At 41.2% G+C, this 25,549-nt stretch overlaps 1 protein-coding gene across 3 annotated transcripts in view; it reads right to left on the bottom strand.

Moving 5' to 3' along the window:
* nfatc3a (nuclear factor of activated T cells 3a) overlaps nt 1-25,549 on the bottom strand; it is a 63,408-nt gene that overhangs the window by 3,297 nt on the left and 34,562 nt on the right. For all 3 annotated transcript variants that reach the window (XM_071490091.1, XM_071490092.1, XM_071490093.1), the window contains exons 4-9: nt 20,673-20,872; nt 20,084-20,256; nt 19,418-19,558; nt 14,593-14,648; nt 14,281-14,407; nt 11,134-12,213 (exon numbers count right to left, since the gene is read on the bottom strand). In XM_071490091.1, coding sequence (XP_071346192.1) covers nt 11,134-12,213; nt 14,281-14,407; nt 14,593-14,648; nt 19,418-19,558; nt 20,084-20,256; nt 20,673-20,872 — 1,777 coding nt within the window. The remainder of the gene's footprint in view (nt 1-11,133; nt 12,214-14,280; nt 14,408-14,592; nt 14,649-19,417; nt 19,559-20,083; nt 20,257-20,672; nt 20,873-25,549) is intronic.

Below are 25,549 nucleotides of genomic sequence, written 5' to 3'. Positions count from 1 at the left end.
TGGAAAAACTCAGACAGACTGACAAACCCAAAGGTCACAAAGTCACAGCTCTGATGCGAGATGTAATAACTCCTGACAGAACAAATGAGAAAAACTATTCCATTCACTGGATGTGCCAGGTCTGACCTTTGTTTGAGTCCAAGAAACGTTACCAGTTACCACAGCACACTGACTCCTATAAACACACTCCTGTGAGGGGGGCCGACCAGCAGGAGCTGTCCGTTACTTCATTAGAGCTTTAATGGTGGATCACTTCATTTCCTCAGGCCTGTTCATGGGGTTTGTAAGCATGGCGGAGGAGCTGTGTAAAACCAAACCGTTGTTTAAAAAAACGCGCAGTTGAGCCCAGAGAGGCACTCAGGCACAGCGAGGTTAATTACTCCACTGACTCAGTTAGAGCCTGATTTTAAATAACAGATAACTTTTTCTCTGCGCTGTTGCCTCTTCTTTGTTTGTTTTTTTAATTTTTATTTCAGCCAGCTTGCGTGGTTGTTTTACATCTGCAGCCTCCATTCAGTATTTACACTGGGACCACAAGAGACACAGCAGGGAGCCAGTAAAAACAGCAGCCATGATGTAAATCAACTTCAGATACTTTGACGTGGTGAGGAAAGACACGAGGACAGAGAGAGACAGAGAAAACTTCCATTTGTTTGGAATTTATGGAAAATATGATGTGAATGTTTTTTCCATTACAATAATATGTGTGCTAAGTTTTTGTCCTGTGACTTCTTCATGTGATTTGCCTGAAATGTTTTGAAGGTGACGATGACAGGCCAGAGACACGGAGCACAGAAATCAGTCTGGGCAAACTGGTTTGGGAGGGTGCAGCAGAGCCCTCTAGCCCAGTTTGACACTGGGCGATTTACAAGCAGACTTGTCTGAACATGACAAACGTCAAAACCTGTGAAAACGAAGCTTGTTTGTTCACCACCTATCTCCGTCCATTCGTACAACTGTGCTTTAAATTGCACATTCCCCAGGCCATAATAAACAAATGTTTTACTGTAAGTCAGTTTATTAAAAAAAAAAGGTGGCAGGGCTGACTCAACGATGATGAGCAAATCAACCCAGCCACCTCTGTTTCATGAGAAAAAGAAACCGTATTTAAATTTAATGACACACACACACACACACACACACACACACACACACACACAGGGGACTTGAACACAAACTATATACATCTATGAAACAAATGTGTTCTATAAAAATATTACTACAATCTTCATCAGTTAAGTAAAACGTGATATTATTATAAAATATCAGTGTAATCTTTACATTTAAAATCTTACCTTCCTATCTGTTTCACTATTTCACCAGACTACAGCGTGTGTTTCGTGTGTATTAACCACATTTTCACCTCAGTCATTGTACATATTGTTTGTCACAGGAGCAACAGGTTTAACCCTGAGCCTTGGTGTACATTCTGTTGTTTTATTTGTGTTTTCTGCTACTTGCTTTTGTGTCTGGCCACCATCACTCACATCATCCTGTTAGCGTGGGAGGCTCTTCCTTTCCCATGTCAACCATATTCACACACACACACACACACACACACGCACAGAGTCACACTCACAGCACCACCACGACTACACTGTGACTATCAAAGCAAACATTTACCTTTGTATATAGAAGGCTGAGGTATAATATACAACAAGTTGGCCAGTTTATCGATTTGTCAGATTCCATTGGTGAAATAAAACTGTGATGGAGGACTTCACATCTCCTTTAAAGGCCGTGACCTTTCAAAAGACAAGTGTGCAACTGTGCTCAAAATAAACAGCACCTTACAAGTGGTAAAGAACAAGTGGCACAGCAGAGCAGCTGTATCGATAACATGAAAAAGCTAGTCACTGTGCTACTGTTGTCCAAGCTCCACACTGACTTTCACCCCTAACTCTGTTAACACAGAAAATAAAATGCATAAAATACCTCAAAGGGGTCTATGCCTAACTTTCAAAATTGACCATGGTCTGTAAAATGGATTTAATTTCAAAACTTATAACTTAAATTCCTGGGTCAATCACAGAGCGATATTTATGGGCCTGTCATAAGCCTCACAATGTTATGTGGTAAACTCTGTAGCACAGTTGATTCATGGGAGTGAATCTGCTGTAACACCACAGGAATATGAGCAATGTAGTGTGAAGTGTGACAGACCGACATCAAGTGGGCGTCTGCAAAAACATATCACTTTCCGCTGTAACGATTAGATTGTTGCAGAGGCAAACATTAACCTATCGACTGATTATATAACTCAGGCGAGACGCGCTGAGAGCATTTAGCATAAAACAACCCGAAAACCCGTGACTCAAGCAAGTGCAACTTCAGACTAATTCCTCTCAATTTGATTCACTCGCTTTTCTCATAAAAAAAAAAAAAAAGGTCTCCACACAATCTGTCAGAAAATATTTTGAGGCCTCACTCTTGATATTACAGCTGCGCTCAACGGATAAAGTTGGACAATCTGATTTGGTTGGCCATTTGACAAAAGTCGTACTTATTGTTGGAGGAGAATTTCCATCTCAGTCTCAAAACAGACTTGAAATGCAAAGGAGGAGACGGCACCTCGGAACATTTATGTCTCATATTGTTTTCCGTCTGTCTGGATGTCAACAACCTACTGAATCGATGTTATGATAAAAGTCGGCATGTGAGGAGGAAAAACTAAAACTTTAAAATTCAAATTAAACTTAAGCGAACTACAAAAGTTTCTCTCCAAAAAAAAAAAAGAAAAAGAAAAAAACTTAAAAGCTATAAAAAGCTCAATTGTTAGGTACAAGTATTTTACATTAAACAGAAGGTTGGTTTTCCCAGATCAGTGAGCAATCAATGCTTCAGAGACAGTCACTCAATTTAAGCTGGAGCTCCACACATCAATGATCCAGAAGTGAAAGAGAGGTTTGAGTCGAGCACAGCCTGTGACAAGTTTCACATGATGATAGTGTTTTCTCAGATTTACTGGTATTGTTCATGACAGTGCAACAGAAAGCCGGTGTAGTAAGTGTGGCTCGGGACGGCTCCACCGAAAGGAGATCCTCTGCAGATGACTGGGAGGGGGGGCTCCCTAGTCAAAATATACATCTGCAGTCAGCCGACTACTGCTACTGCAGGTGCTACTGCCAGTAGCCTTTTACCACCAGGCTTACATCAGATTGCTCCTTCCCCTGTGAGCTTGCACGAGCAGGGCAGTTTCTCATCGTGCAGACACATTCTATTATAAAAAGGTTAATTCTAATATTTAGGACCACATCGCTTCAAGTAATTTGACATTTCCAAGAGCAGTGGTGGTAATGTGCTGTCTGCACAGCTTAATGAATACAGAGGAGCCTTTGCCTTTGAGTGCAGAGGAAACAGTCTTAAATCTCTGTGAACTAGGCTGGTTACAGTCCTTTGTTGGGTTTAGCACTGCTACTGAGCGGCAGTACTCATCAGTGAGAGTCTGGAACAAGCAAGAGGGTTCAGATTAATGTCACAAGACTGTGCATGAGAAAGACATAACTCCTATATACTCATAAAAAAGCTCACTCACTAAAAATGTGCCAACAAAATGTCACACAGACACTTTTTTTTGCAGCTTTTAAAGAATATTGTTGAACTCGAAACTTAATTTATTGTCAACTCTACTTATGCTAAATTAACTGGTGTCAGGAGTCTCTAATCTCTCAATTCTGTGATTGGGTAATCTCACTTCTAAAGTGCCGTCCATGGAGGTATATTGAAAAGATTTCCATAATGCAAAACAGACGTGAAATGGGCAGATGGACACTCAGTACGATAAACATGTCAACTGTCGAAATGGAAAATGGGTAATTATCATAACCCTCTATGACACACTGAAAAAAGTTCCCTGACCCAGGAATAAAAAAACATTACTCTGGCAGAGCACCTTAAGCAAATAGCTCAGAGATTGAGTGATTGTTCAGTCCAGCAAATGAAGACAACATGCCACAATGGAAAACATTTGTGCACAGGGAACAGAAAGAGGCAAGACTTGGTTGCCTGCAAGAGGGAATATCAAAGCACACAGTTTCCATTAGCAGCGCCCTGTAATGACATGCATACGTCTTCACAAAGCCTCGGGTAGGAGAGCAAACGTGAAGTAAAAATCCACTGAGTGATCGCACACATTGGAAATAGGTGGTCAGTTAATGGAATTTGTATTGAAATCTTCCAGGTCTGCTCAGTAAAGCCTTTTCTGGTTCACTCTTTTAACTCTGCTGCTTCTGCTCTCTGACCCTTTTCTGTTTTATTTTAATTTCACTTTTGGAGTAAGTGAGTGAGTGGGTGAGGGCACAGAGCACACCGGAGAGGCTCGTTAAAAAGTCAGTTTCTCAAAGTCACTCATCTCTGTGAATCATCGGTGGATTTCCCATTTGATGTGACAGTAAGTGATTCACAAGACTTCTATCTTTGATGCAAGACACAGAATAGTGGCTCCACTCAGCAGATGACCACAGGACTGGGTTTCTGGGAGGAAACCACTGGAGCCCAAATGGCCGCCAGGGGAGATCAGCAAAGCCCACTACGATGGTTTATAGTAGATACTGGAGAACTTATCAGAACAGAGGATGACGCTGATGAGTTTCTGGTGTGAAAACCATAATTACACCATTTAATGGGTGGCGGTGGGTCATGAAAAATAAATCTGATTTTTTTTTATTTTTTCACTTAAAGCAGAGTTCTTGTTAACGTCTCCTATTCCATATACAACAGTAGAGATACAACTAGTGATTATTTTCATTATCTATCATTTGTTTGTCTATAAAATTTCAGAAAATTGGAAAAATAGTGTCATGGTTTGCCCTGACAGGACTATTTCTGATAACTCTTTGTTTGGACTTTTGGACTTTGACTCTTTATTTTTGGTAATTCGTTGATTTCCTGTTCTATTTTGTCGTAGTTTTCCTTGTGTCTCTTGTTGTGCCTCTTTCTTTCTTCCCTCCAGTTTGATTGTCTGCCCCACCCTAACATGTTTCACCTGTGTTTAATCGCCCTTGCCTCCCTTGTGTATTTAAGTCTCTGTCTTCCCCTTTGTCTGTGTCAGTTCATCTGTTTTGCTGCTTAGCTCCTGTGTTTTTCTCTTGTATGCCTGTTGTTTTCCAGTAAAGTTCCCGTTCATAGTGCTCCTGTGTATTTTTTTTGGATTTACTGTTTTTAAAACACTTTTTTTCCACTTATCCCATTTTTGAGTTGTCTGCATTTTGAATCCTGCTTTCCTCCAAAAATGTAACAAAAGCCTGTTATGGTTTCTTAAAGCACAAGGATAAATCTTCAAATAATCTGTCAGTCCAAAATCCAGATAAATTCAATTTACTATGACAAAGAAAGTAGCAAGTGTTTACATATGAGGGGCTGACACTTTTATTTTTGTTAATCAACAAACCATTTGCTTTTCAAACTGTTTAAAAGTGGAGTCAAGAAAAATACTATTTTCCGTGTTATGATTACATTGAACAAGATATGGTGCCGCTTTCACGGAAACACACTGAGGTGACACACCAAAAGCTCACAGAGAAACTCTCTCACACACACACACATACACACACACACACTTCAGCAGCTATGCATTTAGTGGGGGGAGTGATATCTACTTGATCGCATTGTAAAGTCCTCATTTGTGCACCGTGAGAAATGTGATGACTAGTATTCATTTTCCAGTCAGTCAGGAAGAGCAACAAGAGCAGCCAACGCAACAAACAGAACCATGACAAAATCCACATTATAGATGGCACTATCAATCTTCATAATAATATGGCACGTATAACATGAACCAAGAGTCAATAAGTCGCTTTCATCCGCACTGAGAGATTTCCAGGCTTCCCCTCCTCCTGTCTAAAAAACAAGGCAGCACTGGCACTGTCTTCACACCAGGCTCTAGCTTCTGCCAAGACCTCTGCATTACACTCTCTAAGACCTTAATTGTATGGAAAGATGACACAGAAAGTCGGTTTCCCCTTGTTTCAGGGGAAAAGACCAGCAAATATTTGCCATTGTTTTTAACAAGCAACAGCAGAAACGTATTTTCCTTTTACTGTCGTTTTTTCATACAATCAAATCAGGAGTTCTGTGTTACTACTCTGTTATGGTTGGCTAATTGTAGCATGAAAACTCTGACTAAGATGTCCCATACACACACATGCGGGGGAAAAAAACAAAAAAAAACACTGAATGATTTATATCTGCTTATTTCATACAAATAATTACAGTTTAATGAATTACAGTTATGTTTACATTTCATCCTGGTTGTGTAAACATGCATACAAATAGGTTTATGAAGAACTAGTTTTTCTGATGTAATTTCACCCATGACCCCAATGTTTCATAAAAGGGTTGCTCAGCTAGCGTTGCCAACCATTGAGTGGCTTGATTAACACTTCTGTTGAGTGATGGTTGTTGATCATAGAAATAACAACTAATGAAACAGGTGGATTTGCAGAAGGAAAAAACATCTATCAAGTTTAAATCAAATTTTCAGGCCTTTCCAAAGGAAAAATGCGAATCAAGACAATTTACAAAAGAAGCCAACAAAAAAGGTCATTTCCAAGTCTAATTTTATGTTTAATTTCGTTTGGGATACACCCGCAGTCATATTTCTTGCCACCTGTCAAAGGTAAATCCAATATTCACTGGAATTTTTTCTGCGGCCTGGTCGGCCAACTCCTGGGAAAAATATCCAAGTCTTTTTTGGATTGCTCGAATTTGGCCTCTTCACTGCTCACTTGTTTTACTCATTTACGGCTCTCAGCCGTTGTGCAACATTCAGGGAGTGTACAGTCAGAAAGCAATTGCCCGTGAGCTTAACTGTGAAGTCTGGGATGTTGCTGTTGATTCTCAGTGGGATCTGACAGCATTTCTCATTACAATGAGCTACTTGTCTTGATGTGACATCAACAGTTAAACTCTGCAGGACTCACTTAAGAAAATCAACACTTTCATATCTGTCTGCTAAATATGAAGCCACAGCCAGCAGGCGATTAGCCTAGCTTAGCGTAAAGAGTGGAAATGGGGGTGAACAGCAAGCCTGGTTCTCTCTGAAGGTAACAAATCCACATACCGGCACTTCTAAAGCTTCCTAATAAACATATAATATCTTGTTAAAACAATAAGTTGTGATTTTACAAGAGCAATCAGTGAAGACTTCATGAAGGGACTGCTTCCCATCAAGAAACAGCCCGGCACATAACCTCTGAAAAACCACAAGGTGTCATTTTCTCAATTCAGGTTTTTTGTATGTATTAAACAAATAAATATGGGTATGTACAAAACAAATAGAAAGCTTTAGAGGTGCTGCCAGGAGCATCTGTTACCTTTAGAGGAAGCCAGGGCAGTTCTTCACCCCTTTTCCAGGCTTTATGCTAAGCTAAGGTGGCTAAGCTGGTTGCAGCCTCATATTTAACATTCCAACAAGAGTGTGTTTCTAAAAAGTCTGTGCCCCTGTCAGGACAGAAAAACAGAACCATAAAAAAAAGTATATTTAAAAGATGTGTTTACTGCACGGACACTGCCTCGTATATTTGATTACATCTACAGTATAATGTGTGTCACTCCCTGAGTGTGTCTGTGTGTGTGCTGTGTCAGTGTCTCTCTCAAGGCATGCAGGCAGCAGGGCTCGGCCTATTCTTAACCCTCAAAGCTGTGCTCGCAGTTTGAGGCAGCTGTGCATTTGGGCAGGGCACACACTGCGCACACTACCGACACTACAATAACTGCTTACATGCGCACACAGACAATCACACACATGCTACTCCTTCCCATTAATGCCCTGTAAACATAGGGATCGTCACGTGGTGATTATTAGTTAAATGCATGGGTCGGCAGCACAGGGGCTTCAGATTCTGTCACCATGACTGCTGTAGTCATCCTCACAGGAGAGCCCAGTCTTCAAGCCACTACTGTGTTTATGAAGTGGCCAAACACACAAGTTTACAAGGATTTGGCAAACCTGGCTGGCAGTCACACTGGGGATAGACTGTAGACATTAATCAACATAAAAACAATAATGATATTCTATCAATCATCATATATACTTGCTGATCCTAAATCCTTTAATAGGAATAAAGTGAACAGATTCTTTTTTTTTTTTTTTTTTGAGATACTGACACTCCATGGTGTCTACACCAAATGGAGTGACCATGAAAAACCTGTCTTTGATAATATTTCATGGTGGCAGCACCCAACCAAACTTTGATCTGTTTTGATCAAGACATCAAAGTAGAAGAAATACACAAAGCTGCGTATTTTGGTGACATTGAGATACATCCCATGCTGCTATGTTGGAAATTTCTTTCTTTGCTTTTCCAGTTCACTGCCTTTGTTAACACCATCTTTAGTTTTGTGGGGGGTTTTTTAATATTGGAAAACCTAATAAAAATAAATCCTTGCTGGCTGTCAGCTGAAATTTCAAAGCAGCTATTTTACATCTTCTATTATCACATACCATTTTTATATTTGAATTAAGTCCAGATTCACTGTTATTGTCACATTTTCAGTTAATACTGACATATACAATATTAAGTTTATAAAGTATTAAATTATCCAGTGTACACTTCACTTTAATCCCAAATGCCAGGTTTATTTCAGATTGAATGTCTCGGCTGAGTGACCCTGCAGTGGGGTTGGATCCTGAACTTGTCTGTCCATCTGTCTGTCAGTCTGTCTCCTCACCTCCTGTGTCTCCTGCTTTACACACACACACACACACACACACACACACACACACACACACACACACACACCTCCACAACATTAAACAGACACACAAACACAATATACCATTTCTCTGTCACACACATACACACATCGCAAGCATGCTCTGGTGTGCGTCACAAGGGCCATCTGCTTGCTAACCAGAACAGTTTTCTACACATTCACATTCATTTTCCCTCTCGTGCCACTGACACAAGTCTGTGATAGTTTATTTCATGTATGATGAACAAGCAAAATAATAATTTGGTCTCTGCTTTGTTGTTATACAATAAAGACAAATGTTCCAAAAAAACATTGAATGTTTTACTAAGGTGTATTCAACGGAGTGAAAATCATGGGCTGGAGGGAGGAAAGGTAATGCTAGGGCGATGTGCTGATGGTAGTTTTAATCACATTAATTATACACAGAAGGTTGGTATCCCTTAGACTAGCAAAATTAATCACAAAGCCAGACCTAGTGGTTATATAAACTACTTTAAAATGTAGATTATGCATAACTACTTTAAGATTTTTTGAGTCTACAAACAGGCACCATAAATGTAAATCTCTTGCGCTTTATGAATCAACGTACACTTGCGATATTTTCATATGTTCGTCGATCTTGATCTATCTGTCTGTCAAACTGGGGTGAATGTGGTCTACTTAAGAGAGTGTGCTGCGACCTCCTAAAACTCTGAGCTCGGTGAAGCTCCACGTTGCTACTTCAAAATATGGCCTACAGAGCTGGGCTGGCACAGAAAGCTATTTTTAGCCACAGGCTCAAAGGGAGAGCTTACATTCCCGGTTGAACTGTGTCACTCACAAACTTTTCTCACACTTTTTTTGAGTGCGAGCGCAGCCAGCTACTTTGACAGCGGCGGCGTCTCTGACTGTGCCTGTGTGACAGTGGGAGAGAGCGACTAAATCTGACTTATCGGTTTATGTGAAAAAGTAAACAGATTTGATGTTTGCATTCACATGTGAGGCTGTGAAAAATGAGGCTGAAAAAAACTATGTCATCAGGCTTTGTTACACAGGTTACATGCTTAAATGTGTACTGTGTGTGTATGCATAAGTATTATGCACTGATGAATGAGGTGGTGTTGGTCTTTCACACATGACTTATTGACCATAGCCCTGTGTTAATTAGGGTCACCCTTGCTAGCACACATTATCACACCTACCCGACACAGCTTCACCAGGCTATTTATTAACCCTAAACCTTTACAACCCTCATTTGAATATGGCACTGGGGTTAACAACAAACACCAGACTAGGCTGTGAATGGCAGATAAGGAGGTAGATGATTTAGAAGAGCTTGAAGGAACATATTTTCAGTTAAGAAGCAGAGTTCATGGATGGGAGAAAAAAGCTGCTAAATGCACACGCTGACTCCATGGTCAATTGTTAAGTCAACAAGTTCTCCTGAGCATCCTAATTAGAGTAGTTAACGCACACACTCTCACTCGCATACACACAAACACACACAGGATGTAATTACTGCAGCAGCACACAACTGTAGCCTCCGTGTTCAGCCTTTGCATGTAGCACAAAATGATGCAATCCTCTCCCTCTCCCCACTTCCAAGAAGTCAGAAAACACAAAGTGTAATTAATCTCCAAACTGCTGCCAGAGATATAAAAGCTTAGCGGTTTAAAATTAGGCCCTTTAACATGATACTATAGTTATCAGTCCTATTGTGTCCATGTTATCCAATACTAAGTCACAGGACCCCCCAGTAATGAACCTGTGTATACAACTGTGCGCTGCAATGACAGATGAAACACTATCAGCGTAATCAGGCATCAAGGTTTCAGTCCATTGAAAATACAACAACTGGTGCTCTGTATTGTTTTACATCATCAGATACAAATTTATCTTGCGAGTCACATATTGTAGGGTAAAGTGAATCCCTCAGCGGTCGCTTATTTTAGACTGTAAATGAGATTGATCACAGATGGGTGTGCTCTAAATATCTTGTGCAGAAGGATAGGGTCAGGAAGGAAAATGTGATAATGAGAACAGAAAGACTGGATTGACAGAAAACTGAAGAATGAGAGTCGTAGTCAAAAGAGACATTTAGTGACACAGAGCAAGACAGACATATTGTACATAGGGAAAGAAATGAAAGTAAACAAAGTGAAAGGCAGGTGGGGAGACAGTGGGTGTCACTGAGTGTCTTTGTCTGAGGTCCAGTTTCCCTTTTAATTCTTTTTAGCTGTTTTAGTTTGCTCCTGTCTATGTGCATGTGTGACTGCCTCTGAGTTTCAAGTTAAAATAAGTTGAAATTTTCATTGACATCCAGGCTCTTCTTTCTCACTTTTCATCTACTAAACAACCAAAGTAAAGAAGGAAAGTAGTTCTAAACTTGTTGATTCTATTGCACTCAATGATTTCCTACTTATTAGACAAAAAAGCAAGATATTTTTGTAGTGGTCTTACCATCGTCCAGCGTGATGTCCTGCAGGCCGATAGAGCGGAAAGTGGGCTCTCTGTCCTCCGGTTCCTGTTTGATGTTCAGCCTCTCCCCGTCCAAAGGGAAGGGCCCCTGAGGGCTTAGAGGGTGAACCAGAGGGCCTGCTGCTGCCGGGGAGAGACTGGCCATGACTGGACTTGTAGCTTGGGGAGAAGGCTGCTGTTGAAGGGGTCCCAGAGGACTGCCACCTGAAGTAGGGGAGGAAGAGGTGGGAGACTGGTAGGGCAGCGAGTGGAGCTGAGGAGAGGAAGGCCCAGAGTGCGGAGAGGGGATCATCCGTGGCGGAGGGGCACTGGACGGTGTGGGGCAGGAGGCCGACCTTTGACTTACCGGGTGGTAGCCCATGGCTCTCTGCAGCTGGGAGGAGTGCTGCCCTACAAGGGGGTGACCAGTGGAAGAGGGAACCTGGGTGGGATTTGAGTGAGTGCAGTGGTAGCCTCCAAGTGTTTGGAGGTGTGGGGATGAGGGGGTGAGCAGGGGTTGCTGGCTCTGGGGAGACCCAGCAATGGGATTGGTGCTTGAAGAGGAGGGAGCTGATGGCGAGGAGCAAGGGGAGGAGGGGTACACCATCCCTATACCCATTGGGTGTGATGCTGCACTGGGGCTCTGCTGAAAGGGCATGCTCTCGTAGCCCTGAGGAGAAAGGTTAGACTGGCCATTGAAGGGCAGGCTATGACCATGACTGTGCTGCATGGGCTGGTATGAGGGCCGGGGAGGAGCAGGAAGAGGAGCAGGAGCAGAGCTCGGGTGGAACGTCATGTGGCAATCTGCAGGAGGGTGGTGCAAACTGCGACTCTGGAGGTGAGGCAGGTGCTGGAAAGACGGGGAGCCCAGGGAGGGGCAGGTGGCCTGCAGGGGTAGCAGGCCAGGTCCAGAGCCCGTGGCCAGGCCATGAGGGGAGCTGGACAGAAGGTTGTCCGATGGGTGGCCTTGCTCAGGAGAAGGCAGCTGGGTGCGCACCAGACTGGCAGCATGTGCCAGGGGCATGGACATAGGGGGCACTGCAGGAAGGTCCAGCTCGTCTCTGTGCTCCTGTTTCACCATGACTAAAGGGAGAGAGGTATAAACAGAGAGATGTGACGAAAGAGGAAAGACACACAAGACAAAAGAGAAAAGCCACACTGTCAGCTATGTCCATCCATCAAGTAGTGCAACAAGAGAAAGAAAGAAAAGACTTGCAATATACAAATTTGTCAATTCACTGTATTGCAACATTGTATTGTTGCTGCTATTTTGTTTCAGGTATACTAGCCCAGAGACTTCAGCTCACTAAAAAGGGTAGTTGTTTCAAGTTCTTCCACATTCTCAACCCCCACTAGTTCTCGCAGTCTGTGGCTTTAAAGGTAAAATATGTCCAGTAAAATCTGAAAAAGTAAGCCACAAGACTCTCAAAGCAGTGAATAGTCTCTGAAATGAGTCTCCCAAAAACTGAGAGACATTTTGATAATAAATGGGGCCATTCCCTTTTACTGTGAGAGCTCACAGCACTGCTATGCCAATCGGTAACCTATTTCCCAATCTGGTGCCTTGTGACAGTGAGTTTTATTTTTATCCAGCTCTGAATCAGAGAGAGAGCATATGTTGTCAGTCTGGGTGCCATCATGTGAAATGTTGTGTGGGAAGAGGAGCTGAGTGCCCCCCAGCCCAGATCAGACCAACAGAACAAACGAGTTCACTGATCGTGCCCTCTACTCACCCCGTCATGCCTCTGGGACTGAGAGGCAAGAGGCACAAAAAGGCCAAATGGGGTTTATTCTGACTGAAAATGGAGCCAGGGGGATATCAAGGGTAAGGGAATAATATACTATATATTTAAATTATGGTTGTATATAATTGAAGTCAGAGTCTTCTAATTTTTTATGTTTGAAAAATACTGATGCCTGCATGACAATGCAGCGATTTCAAAATACAAAAAGGTATTTTGTTCCCCACATTTCACTGTAAACATGTTACTTTTTTCCAGACAACCCTTCTCAGAATTCATCCTTAAATTGGGCCAGGGCCTTTGCAGCTCAGCCCACGATGAAACATGAAACATGAAACATGACTGATTGACAGAATTTTTTTTTTCTTGCCACAGTAAAGCAGGCGGTGTCCATGGTGACACTAGTGGTGTCAGCGACCCAGTCTGACTGACAGAGCAGGGTTACTCTACTCTGCTCTGATTGGCTGCCCTAATCTGTAAACGGGGAAAACAGGAACTGCCTGTGCCGAGTGGGCGTGCTTGCAAACAGAAAGGCTGGGGGGGTGGAGGGGCAAGGCCGCTTATACGCGTATACACACGCACAAACATACACACTATTGCGGTAGAAGTCAGGGTTTGGATATGTTGCACAAAACGCTCACATGCTATTATATTCCGCCAACGGTGTTTTCAGTTTGACTGGCTTCAAGAGGAGAAAAAAAAAATACAATAACAATATCAAATAGCAAGGCAGGGATTTGATTTTAATGAAAAACATTAAGGAAACTTTAAGATCCAAATATCATGACCACTGAGTTTTCTTGCTGCTAAAATAATTGTATCAAACCACAACTCAGGGGCTATGTATAGTAAAAGTTTCCTGGATAGCAAAAGATTTGCATCATAAAACCCCATGCAAATACAGTACATGTGAGCGAAAAAAAGTTGTCTTGGGAGTTTGAGGAGGCTTTACTAAATAAACAGTTGGCAGGTGCTGATGTTATTGTTAGTGGAAGAGCCCCCTTTAAACCACAGCAATGGTTTCTTTGGAGAGAGAAAGAGTGAAATTGGGTTAGTGAAACCCCTGTGGAGAAGTCTGCAACACAACGAGCATGCTACAACTGTCTCTGCTGTCAGTCAATCTACTTGCCATTGCCTTGGGAGACTCACTACAGCAGGAAGCAATACACCCAAAGGAACGCAAAGTAAAGCTTAAGAGAAGGTTTTCATGTAAATGTCCGTGAAATTAGTTGCAGGATAATTACTTTGACTCTCAAACACTTTAGCATCTAAAAACAGCATAGGATAAACAAAAGCTACCTTGCCCAACTTGTTTTGTTCCCCAAGAATGTCTTTAAATTTTGCAGTTATAAATTAAAAAAAAAAAAAAATCTTCTCATTCCTTCTAAAAATTTTTAGAGTCTCTCACCTGAAAGGTAGGTGAAGCGTTGCGATTGGCTCCTTTTTCGCTTGCCATTGCAGACATAAAACTGCACTTGCACAGCTGAGCCCACAGTCTTACTGTGGTAAGGAGGAACCTCCACCACGATGCACGACTGCAAAAAACATTTTATATAATTTACAAACAGATAATGCAAAAAAATAAAAAAAATTAGCAATTTACACACATTAAAATGCAAATACTAGTGCAAATTTATTTGACAAAGAAGTATATTTTACTGCAAATGTTACAGACAAAATGCTATAGAATTACTGTACAGGTGAATAAATGACTACTTACTCCTTGAGTCTTCTCACGTATTATTTTTGCCTCAACTTCCCATTGTGGCCGTCCATCTACAAGGAATGTTTAAGAAAAGAAATCATCAGGTGCATGAGCCAACAATAATCCTAGTGCCATAAACAGGAAAATACACACAACAAACAAGTAAGAACTTTTTATTGTACAAACTAGAAATCCACCATTTTCTCTCATCATTCCTGTCACTCTCACCTCTGCATTATTACATATAGCATATTAGTAACCTCAAGATAATAACAAATACAGACCAGTATATTAGAAAAGACTGGAACAGTTCTTGAATGCAGGCCTGGCTAAAGACATGAGACTAATGCCTGGCTTTTGAATGAGGAATAAACTGGGAGCTCTGTAGGCAAAACTCAAGAGACAAGTTTATGAAGCAGAATACAGCATACAACATTTTATTACTTTCTCACATACTTGCTATTTTTTGACCAAACACACAAACTAAATCATTCAGACATGCAACTTGAAAATGCACATTTAAAAAAGGCATGAAAACATGTTTTGGTGAAGCAAAATGAATATGATTTACTGTAAAAGTGATAGCTAACACAGCAGCACGAAGAAAGCCAGGCCACACATGATCACACATATACCTACAGCTTTTTAATTTAGAGCCCTGTTGAAACACAGTGTGACATTTTTCAAAGTAGCTTTCCCCATCTGGAGTAGCTCTTTTTCTCTATTTTCTGTTTTCCTAAAGATGATGTCAGTGTACAGTGCTTTCTCAAGCAGACAGGGCTTAAGAACCACATGAGGCTTCAGAAAAGCACACGATTTCAATTTGTTCTGGAGTACCAAGAGACATCAAAATGATGTCATTTTTAAAGGCCCAGAAGCCCCATGGAGAAAATCTTAGCAGCTATTAAATAGTAATCAAATGTCCAAATATCCTGCTGTTTGTCTTGCCTGGTTAAAATTATGGAGAGAGCTGTGGAATAATTGTATTTATTTTAAAATGCCTTTACACACTGCCAGATTTCTGGCTAGAAAACATCCTTTCCAGTTTTCCTATGAGGGATCTAATTATTTGGCCAGACATCTTAGGGGCAGCTGCTTGAAGGGAAGCAGTTGGGGTGAAAACACTGACGGGCTTGCAGTGTGGTTGGAAGAAATCACAGTCATCACAGCATTGTGAAGAATAAAAACATTGACAATTATGATAGTACTGAATATGCTCTCAGTGGAGGCACGTTCATTTGCCTGTTTCATGGTGCTCACATGGTGCAAGTGCAGTCTGATTCTAACAAAGTAAGTGCTCAGCTGTAAGCCCTAATACATTCAGCTTTCTACGAAAATCCCCACTCTACCGTAGCTCTAAGTAGGTGATTTATCTGTTCTGATCTCAGCCAAACATTAGTCTTAGTTGTAGTGATCAACATTAAGCAGTCATAACCCTAAGGAGATTCTCTCAATTGTAAAGGAAGAGCTTAACTTAAAGATGACAGCATATATTTTTCCAATGAGCAAATGACCTTGAATGTCTTTGCAGCTGACAGCAGTGCATTATTGCAGTGCAGCTTGTTGACATTCAACAAGCAGGAGCAAGGGCCCCACATGCTCTGTCAGACAACAAGCACTGACAGGAACCTCATACCACACTAAGACAATGACTCGGATCATCCAGATATTCTATGCACCCCAGTCAGTGGGGAAAAGAACGCGGACCCACTGTGCCGGTAGATTGAACAAAAATAAAGAAGGTAATTACTGTTTATGTTAAAACTGTGGGCTTTTACAAAGATGTAAAAGCCCACAGTTGTTTGGCTTTTACAACAGAAACAACACAGTGACTACAACAGAAAAACCAGAAACAACACAGTGACTACAAAGTACACATACTGTATTAGTCACTATTCAAGACAGTCAGTGCTATAGCCTTTAAAGTCCACTCCTTTATATAAAAATTTATCCTTGTAAAGGTGAAATACTTATACTGATTATGGATTTAATTTTAATTTATAGATAGATGGATAGACATCTTGGTCTAAAAAAAAATAAAAAAAATAAAATAATTAATCAACAGATATATTTTCTCTTTCCACTTTTTCCTCCAAGATGAATATCAGACCACTGGTAAAAGCAGGAAAAAACAAGCAAAACACAGGAATCACACTAAAGCAATGCATTACAAAATACAGCCGACCTAAACTATTCTACTATAGTTTTCTGTTGATCTACTTTAAAATAGGATCTCAAACAACTGCTAGGAACTGTTTCTGCATATAATAAAGTCATTTATAGCACCATCCCATAATCTCTGTGTACTAGCAACAATTGGCCAGTCTCTCCAGCTCCTCATGAATCTACTGTTGTCTTTCAATTACGAGAGATGGTGGAAAAATATCTGTCATTGCCTTTTCTTCCATTCCTGTACTTACTCCAATCAGTGCCTTTTTGCACTAAAGCGGGCGGATTAGTCATGATGAGGGGGATCGTTTACACAACGTAATCAACATCATCTTCTCCTCCCCTTTCATATTCTTTCTGTCTCCTTCCACAGTCCACTGCCCTCATGAACCATGGGCCCCAGCTTTTCCCCCTACCCGAAATGCACCTCCCTGAGGTTTCCACTTGCTGCTGTGCTATAAAGACTTGACCATCAGTGAGTTGTTTCAACCATGCTACTTTTCTATGCCATGCTTCACCTGGTACACCTCAAAGAGCTAAAGACATTCCTCTGGGGTGTTTTTTTTTCTAGAAAATCTTAAGAGAATGGCTCTCACTCACAGAACCATCACCACTTAACTTTCTGCCATGTGTGAACTTGATTCTGTTGCTCTACATCACAAAGGTACCTCGGGCAGGCAGAGACTGGCTCAACGAATGTTATCCATTTAAATTTCCATCCCAGGGAACAGCTATTACATATGTTTTGATTACGGAGTGGTGTACAAAAGAGCAAAAAGATAAGGCAGAGAAAGACAGGTGACTTAAAAGAAACAGGGTGAATAGCACAGGGAGTTTAACTAAGTAATCTCTTCAGCCTAGGCATTTGTTGAGCAGATAGAGGCAACTTTTAAATTGAAAAATACCGCTTTTAGGAAACAGAGACTCACTCTACATTCGTCCTAATCCCCAAGCTCCCATCCTCTCCACATAGGTGGCGCAAGAAACCAGCAGGAGTTGGTAGAACAGTGACAGTGATCCTCACTGGCTTTCTAACAGTAAACACCACTGACTGTAATTGCTGTAAATGTGGCACATATGCTCTGCCTCACTGACCTTGCTACTTGCTACTAAGTGTGAGACAAAATCTGGGTGTTTTGACATTCATGACAAAATATAATGGTGAGACGAAGCACACACTTACTTGGTGTATTTCATTATGAAATTACCATATTCAATGAATATATGTATTGGCCTGTCCTGTTAAGCATGTGTTTTTGCATGTGTGTTTTTTGGATAACAATGATATGGAAAAAAAAGTCTTGCCTATATTCACTATTTATGTCACAAAGCTATTTACAACAAACTCATTTTCTTAATGACTGAGTTTCAGTAAATAAATACATATTCTTACTTTTTTATTTTTGTGAAACATTGACAATGCAGTGGTTTGATCTTGATATAAGAATAAAATAATCAAATGCTGAGTGGAGTGGTTGTTACATTAGAATTTGTTCAACATTGTGTTAATATTGTAATTCTAATATATATCATCTGTATCAGGACATATCAGGACCGTACATTGCCTCAGGATCTGAGTGTTTGTCTCATGCTGACCTGACAGACAACATTACCAGCAGACATACAGTAAATCTGTTTGGCATTTAACAAAATGCCCTGTGGGAATAGAGGACTTGCTGCGGCTAAGATAAGGATAGATGTGATCTGAGAACTGACACACACACACACACACACACACACACACACACACACGCGTGCACACACACTAAACAATTTTGTTACCAGAATTCAGCGCTGGTTTTAATAGATTTATGCTTTAGATATTTTTATTCTCTTGTGGCAACAAAGATCATTTTACAGAAACAACAAAGAGAGAATCAATATGCAAATACAAAAGACACAGAAGACATTATGGACCTCTTCCCAGTAATGTGACAAGACTAGGTCAAAGTCTAGTATATGGTTGGACCATGTATGGTCAGTGTGCAAAATTGAGGACATAGTTGAAAACTGAACTGCTGTAGACAACTATTTTCAATGGAAATTAGTGGCTATGCCAATAAAGATGATGTAATAAGCTAATTAGCATAAAAGCTATTTGAAAGAGCAACAGTCAGTGGGGAAAGTCCAACACTCGACCAATGGTGTAACTTCATCACTCACTCAGTCACGGACATGCGGGGATGTAGTGCTAGACCATGGCCAGTCCTACCAAAAAATGTGGCTTTATAGGATCTGGATTTCAAGAAGTGAAGGGTGAAGTAGACAAAAATATGAATCTATAATAAATGCAAAGAAACTAGGTTTGGTCTACTGCTTACAAGATCTAATCCTCTTTTTCAGAGATGTATATTACTCCATCACAGGGCTTATATATAAGTGAACTGAACACTGAAACTAAGCATAGATATGTAATCCTAACCTTCTGTTGAATTCTGCAGCATTTGCAAAATTGTATGTTTCATGTTTAAGTGTGTAAAAGTAAATTCACATCAAATCAAACTTTGTTCAGCAGGCTACATAAATGACACATGAAATGTTTTGCTTACAACAGTGTCTCTGATAAAGTCTGTAAGACAAAATGAAGCATGATTTTGTACGTAATGTATGTTGATACGTGCTGTTACGGTGGTGGTTCAAGGCTAAGCTGCTGTGTGGACACAACACTTACCAGGGCCTTTCTCCAGGAAGATGACCTTGGACTCTGGGAAGAAGTTGGAGCCTGTGATCGCCATCTCTTCTCCCCCGCTGACCAGACAGCTGGTCAGGCTGGATTTCTCGACCTGTGGCAGCTCTTGAGCTGAACGCTGGGCTGGGAGAGACGCAGCAGGGGTTGAGGAGAAAAGAGGACGATCATTTGCTGAGCTGTGTCCATTTACACTCCAGTCTGTTTTTTAGTATTGATGTACAACAATACAAGCAGAGAAATTAATAGAAGTTTTAATAATATCATGCAGTTTAATGCAAATCTGCCAAAAAATATGGCCTCAAAAATCACCACAGATTCATGTCAACAACTCTGCTTGAATAAAGAAGGTAGTGTTTATTGTAGAGCTCTGGTATTGGAATAGGTAAATTAGGTAACTGCTAGGCTACAGCATTTACATTTTTAACTTTTATCAGATGTTCTTATCTAAAGTGACTTTAGTGATAGGACATAACAGATTAAATCAACATTCTAAACCGTCAGAGTGCAAGCTTTCTAATCGAGGAGTGTGTGGAAAGGTTTGTGCGTGTGCTGGTCTGTGTTTGTTTTTCCTGTACATGGTTTTATGAATGAAAATGTTTGGTTGTGTGAGCGTGTGTGTGAGATTCAGACTAGGAAGTTGACACTCACAGCACTCCACAGGAATGGAGGCAGCCTGCAGTGACAGCACCTTCCCGTTGGGTTGAGGGATGTGCACTCTGAACACCACGCGGACCCGTGTGTTCTTTCTTCCTATATCCGTCTCCCCCTTCCGCAGCTCAATGTCTGAGTTCCGCAGCTTAAGGATGCCAGCACAGTCGATACTGCAAGGTAGAGGGAAAATAGTTGGCCCCATACGGCACCACAGGGATGGCAATCATTTAAGATATATTTAAGCAGAGAAGGCTTGGGAGTGATAAAACCAACCACAAGTCCAGCAGGAGATGGGCAATGAGAGGCAAATTAAATGTTGAATCACAAATTAAAAATGCCTGTGAATATGATTTATTACAACTGTAAATGAGAAATCCCCCTCTGCTCCATGGGAAACCCTCAAATTTTTCTTCTGTGCCCGACTCTCCTGTTGGTTTAAATTAAGAAAATCTATAAAATCCCTTTTAGAAGATGTTACAACGCTGTATAATCATAAACATGGTTATTTTTTCATTGGATAGGGCTTCCTTCATGGTGGTAAGCTCATAACTGAGTAATGTAACCCTGAAGTGCTTCTGACACCTACCTGGCTGACATGTTGTTTTCGGGCAGGAGAGGAATTTCGAGAACTTTGGTGCTTGAGACCATAATTTCTTGGCTGGCTGTGGCTACGGTTTTCCCGGTGATCCGGTGCACCTGGTAGAAGGCGTGCGGCCTCAAGTAACGGTCGTCTGCTGTTCCGATGAACATCTGCAGGTTGACGGGCTTCTCACTGTAGCCAATGAGCTGACATGACAGATAAGGATAGAAAAACAGAATAAAAACAGATGTGAGTTCTTAGGGTCCAGATGAGAGGTGTGAACAAAGGAATACTCTCTTCATTTCCACTGCCTTTCGAAGGCCACCTTTTTTTGGAGGGAATCTAAATGTCAGGTCGAGGGTGTTGCGATATTTCTGGCAGGGCCACTGGAGATTCATCTGGTGCTTTGGCCTCCAACCAGCTTGACACTGATGTTTTCTACTAATAGTCTTATAATTTTTTCCCCTTGCAAGTCTGCTCCTTAACAGGATTCTGTGGAGGACTGCGTTACCTCCAAAAACCTTAAGACTGTGAAACCAGGTCTAGTCAATTGTTCCAAGAAAAAATAAGTTGTATTGCAGCTGCACTAGAAAAAAGAGAGAAGGCTAAAACACTTTAAATTTATAAAAAGACAAAAACCTGGTGTACTGTATTACCATACCAATTAACAAAAGAAGGACAAATGATGGCTTACAAGTCACTGCCAAGATGATAATAATGACAATGTTGATTTATAGATTTACAAGACAATAAATCAGAGGAATCCAAGCAATGACTTATTAAAAGATGAACACTGATCTCCCTCATGTTCCTATGTTGTTAAAACAAAAAAAAAAAAACAGCACGTGACCAGAAAACTGAAAAACTAACATAGAAATCTGTGGAAGTGTGATATCTGCTGAGCCGAACTGATATCTACACTCCACTAATGAATATTAAATTTAACACTAAATTATACAAAAAGCATCACTCATATGACCCTTGACTCTTTCTGTGAGGTCTCGTGCATATAAAAAGGCTTTTAATGGTTACACTGTGGTTAAAAGGAAAAAAAAAAAACAGTAAAAATGTCAATGGCCTCTTTAGATCCAGTGGTTCATGCGTGCCAACCTGGTTGGCACCTAGCAGCAGTTGCTCTCTCCATTAGTCCCTGAGTGTTGGCACCTCTGTTTTCACTCAGACAGGTGAGATGTTGGATGAAGGGAAAGTGTTGCATGTCAGGTAGAGACAAGAGGAAGATGGAAAGGAGAGCAGTACCTTTCCTCCTCAGAGGGACAGAACAAACACACGGGCCACACAATGCCACTACTGTTGTAATGTTGTACTTGGCAGTCTCTGTCACAGCAGGATGCTGCCCCCCCCCCCCCCCCCCCCCCCCCCCCCCCCCACACGCACATACACACTCCCAGCATACTGCCCTCATAAACCCACACCTCCAGCTCTTATGGAGGGCAGCCATTGAGGGTAACAGAGAAGAACAAGGTCTTTCATTCCTGTTTCACCCCAGGAACTGCCAAGCCTCAACCCCACCACAGCTGGCTACTGACCCTTTCCTCCCTGCAGGTTTGCGTCACACCGTGTCAATGTTTGGTACAAAAGTGTGGTGGGTGGAAGGAGAGACAGTGGGTGTAGCTCTGGATTTGTCATGTGCTGTTCCAAAATCAGCTAAAATAAAAAGGCTTAGATTGGTCACAATGAGGTCCTGGAAACATATGTACCTGAGAAAAACAGCAGACAAGCACCACCAAAGAAACTCATGCTTGGTTTCAAAATATTGACTTTCTCTGAAGCCAGTTATTAAACTGTGGTGATTTACTGTAGGATAATTGAACAAAACTTATTTTCAGCTCTGGTGAAAAGTGCGATGGAATCAGTCTTCATGGGAACTTCTGTCATTGGATTTACTGCTATCTTATGCTCACTTTTGCAACTTCCTCTCTTTCTCTCTCGCTTGCTACTTCTGTGATGGCCCCCTGAGGTGAAAGACATCAAGGTATGGAAGTAGCTAGGTTAAACTGAACTGTGGAAAACTGAAATATGCTGTGGTTACAGCAGGTTACATGAGAGGTCTAGCCGCCAGAGGCTTATACTACGCAGGCAGCGCACTCAAGCTTAAATCTTAATTATGCTTCACTGTGCTGAACTAAATAAAAACCTAGCTAGGCAGGGTTGCACTGCTGAACTCAGTACAGACCGAGAGAGAGTGCTGAATTAAAAAATAATACAAAGAAAAATCAATTTTGTGCCATTAAAAAGAGAAAAAGAAATACCCTTTTCTTACGACTCAACACTAAACTATTTAGGAGTGCACAGTTACCATAACCTAACCCCCTAAACATGTATAACTGTGTTTGATTAAATCCCATATTGAAGAGTGGTTCTCCTGGTGTCTCAGGTTGATCAGGAGTGCAGAGGCTAAAGGCTGCAGACAAGTCTGGCTGAGAGGTGCAGGTCCACACACAGTGTCAGAGTGATCTGTGAGAAAAACCATAGAGCTTGTGAACCTGCCTGGTTAAGACAGGTCGTCATTCTGTACCATTTGATGTTCATTTATGTCTACACTTGAGAAATAAAAAGCAATTTATAGACGTGAAGGGAAAAATTAACACCACCACACAGTCTACAAGATGCAAATCCTCACATTATTATCCTTGCACTGACACACTAGACAGAACAACTTCTTTTTTTAGTCTTTTGAAATAGAGTTTCCAATCTCTTGGCTTTGTTTTGAATCAAAAACCCCCCACCGCAAGGTATGTTGTTAATCCTCCACGACATCCTCCAACTTTGTTTTAACATCTCTGTGATGTAGGCATGTCTGAATTGGAGTGACTGACTAAACAGATCAGAGATTCATGTTGTTCATGGGCATGTGTCTGTGTCTCTCTTTTTTTGTACCTGAGCTTGAGCCTGCTGTCGGTCTCTGTGGGGCAGAGATTGCAGGAGAAGACAGCGTGAAATGACCAGAGAGGGAGGATGCCCAGAGAAGGCAACTTCCACCTCACATAAAAACACATGTAAACTCACACAGACAGCATGTGTTTCTGAAATCAAACATCTTAACTGTCATTTTGCTCTCTCACCATTACCCCTGTCCAACTGGAATCAACCCACTGAATGTTCAAAACTTCTCTATGTGGGACCTGAAATGTATTCGGAGGGAAGTTGCATGAACGGAACAGAATGAGGCCCCAATAATAAACAGTAATAGGTTAATCTTTGAAAACCACATTAGATCTTAAGAGCCACATGAAAGTGTAAATCCTGCTAGTAACGAGCTAACAGGTAATTATGCACCCCTGCCTGAATGGATCCATGGCCATAAATGACACCACTACTCTGGATTCAAAGAAACATGGAGTCACAGGAATATACAGTCTTGTGGGTTGCATTGCTTGTTTTATGATCATGTCTGCACACTGTGGAAGTGAGTGTGTGCATGTGTCTGTGGACATGCCTGTAATGCACATTGTATGTGTGTGTCCATAAATCAGGGCATGTTTATTCGCAGCGCCATGTGTGTTCCAGACAGCATAAAATGAGTTAACAGTGTCTGGAGGAATGCATCTGTGGGAGAAGTTAAACGGATGTAGAAAACTAAAATGCTTCGAGGATGTAAATTAGAAAAAAAGTACAGGAAAATGGGAATTAAAATGAGGAAAAAAAGTCAGCTGTGTGATTTAAAAGTAGAGTGGCGTTTTTTGAATCCTAGCAACTTTGTGTTTTCTTTTCTCGTACCTGAAATTGTCAAGGTTAAACACTTTTAACATTGTGTTAAATGAAGCTGAAGTTGTGTAAGATTTATTTTTCCAGTTTGTCTGTTCTACACAAAACTATGAAATGTCAACATGAAACAAAAAAGTCCTTGATTTTTTTTCTTTCCTTCCATTTACCCTCTTCATGTCTGCCTCACTCTGTGTCCTCTCGTATTTTCTCGATTTCTCTGCACATGAGGGATTTGGTGTGGAGCCAGAGTGTTGACAAACATATACTTAGCAGGCCAGGAGTTCTTTCCAAATCAAATAATCAACCAGGAAAACCTGATTAGAGGGCCAGAAAGAAAGGGCTCACTTCAGCAGTCCCAGTGAATCAACACTCCCGGCCAAACAGAAACACACCACACAGCCGGGCTAATTCAGTCACTCTGCCACAGTCACAACTGTTACTAAAAACCCAATTATTTTCTGTTTCTCAATTCAGTGGAATTTGATTAATTCAGATAACTGGAAACGACAGAGCTGCTTCACAAATGTAAACTGATTCAACAATACCTAAACTAATCTAAGCCCTACAAAACAGCACTAGCTCCAAGAGTAACATTTACTTTAGCAACAAGAGCCCAGTACATGGAACCCATTATTTAAAGAGTGGAAGCTGAACAGGAAAAGAAACAGATCAGAGCAGGTGGGAAGTTGTTCGTTCTAGTTTTTCCAATACCTTAGCACTGTTTACTTTGATTTGATTCATTGATCCCAAATTTTCAAATCAATGCAGTTGGCCTTCCAACCCTGACCCTATGTTTTATATCCCTGAGACAGCATCAAGATTGCGTAACAAATGCTAACTTCCATGATATCATGAGCTTCTCAAATACCAGTCTAAGCACACTTCAGAGACCTATTTGCACCTTCAACTCAGAAAGTGGGTAAAGCACCACCTGCAAACAGCAGGACGTAAACAAGGACACATGGATAGTACCATGGTCCTGGCGCAGGAGGCTCCTCAACAGTGAAATGCACATGACACACACCCCTGACTTGTTTCACATTCCTGAGTCACCCCTCCACCACCCCCTAAATCTATGCTTGAGTGTGAAATACCACAGGAGGGTGGTCTCTGCACTTTTAACTCCTCACCTTTCTGCCTGTCCAGACTGCACTGAG

This window comes from Trachinotus anak, unplaced genomic scaffold (genome assembly GCF_046630095.1).
Source record: "Trachinotus anak isolate AG129_WGS33_773 ecotype Australia unplaced genomic scaffold, CSIRO_AGI_Tana_v1 ptg000011l, whole genome shotgun sequence".
In the NCBI taxonomy this organism is placed as follows: domain Eukaryota; kingdom Metazoa; phylum Chordata; class Actinopteri; order Carangiformes; family Carangidae; genus Trachinotus; species Trachinotus anak.
This window is presented reverse-complemented; position numbering and strand designations above follow the sequence as displayed.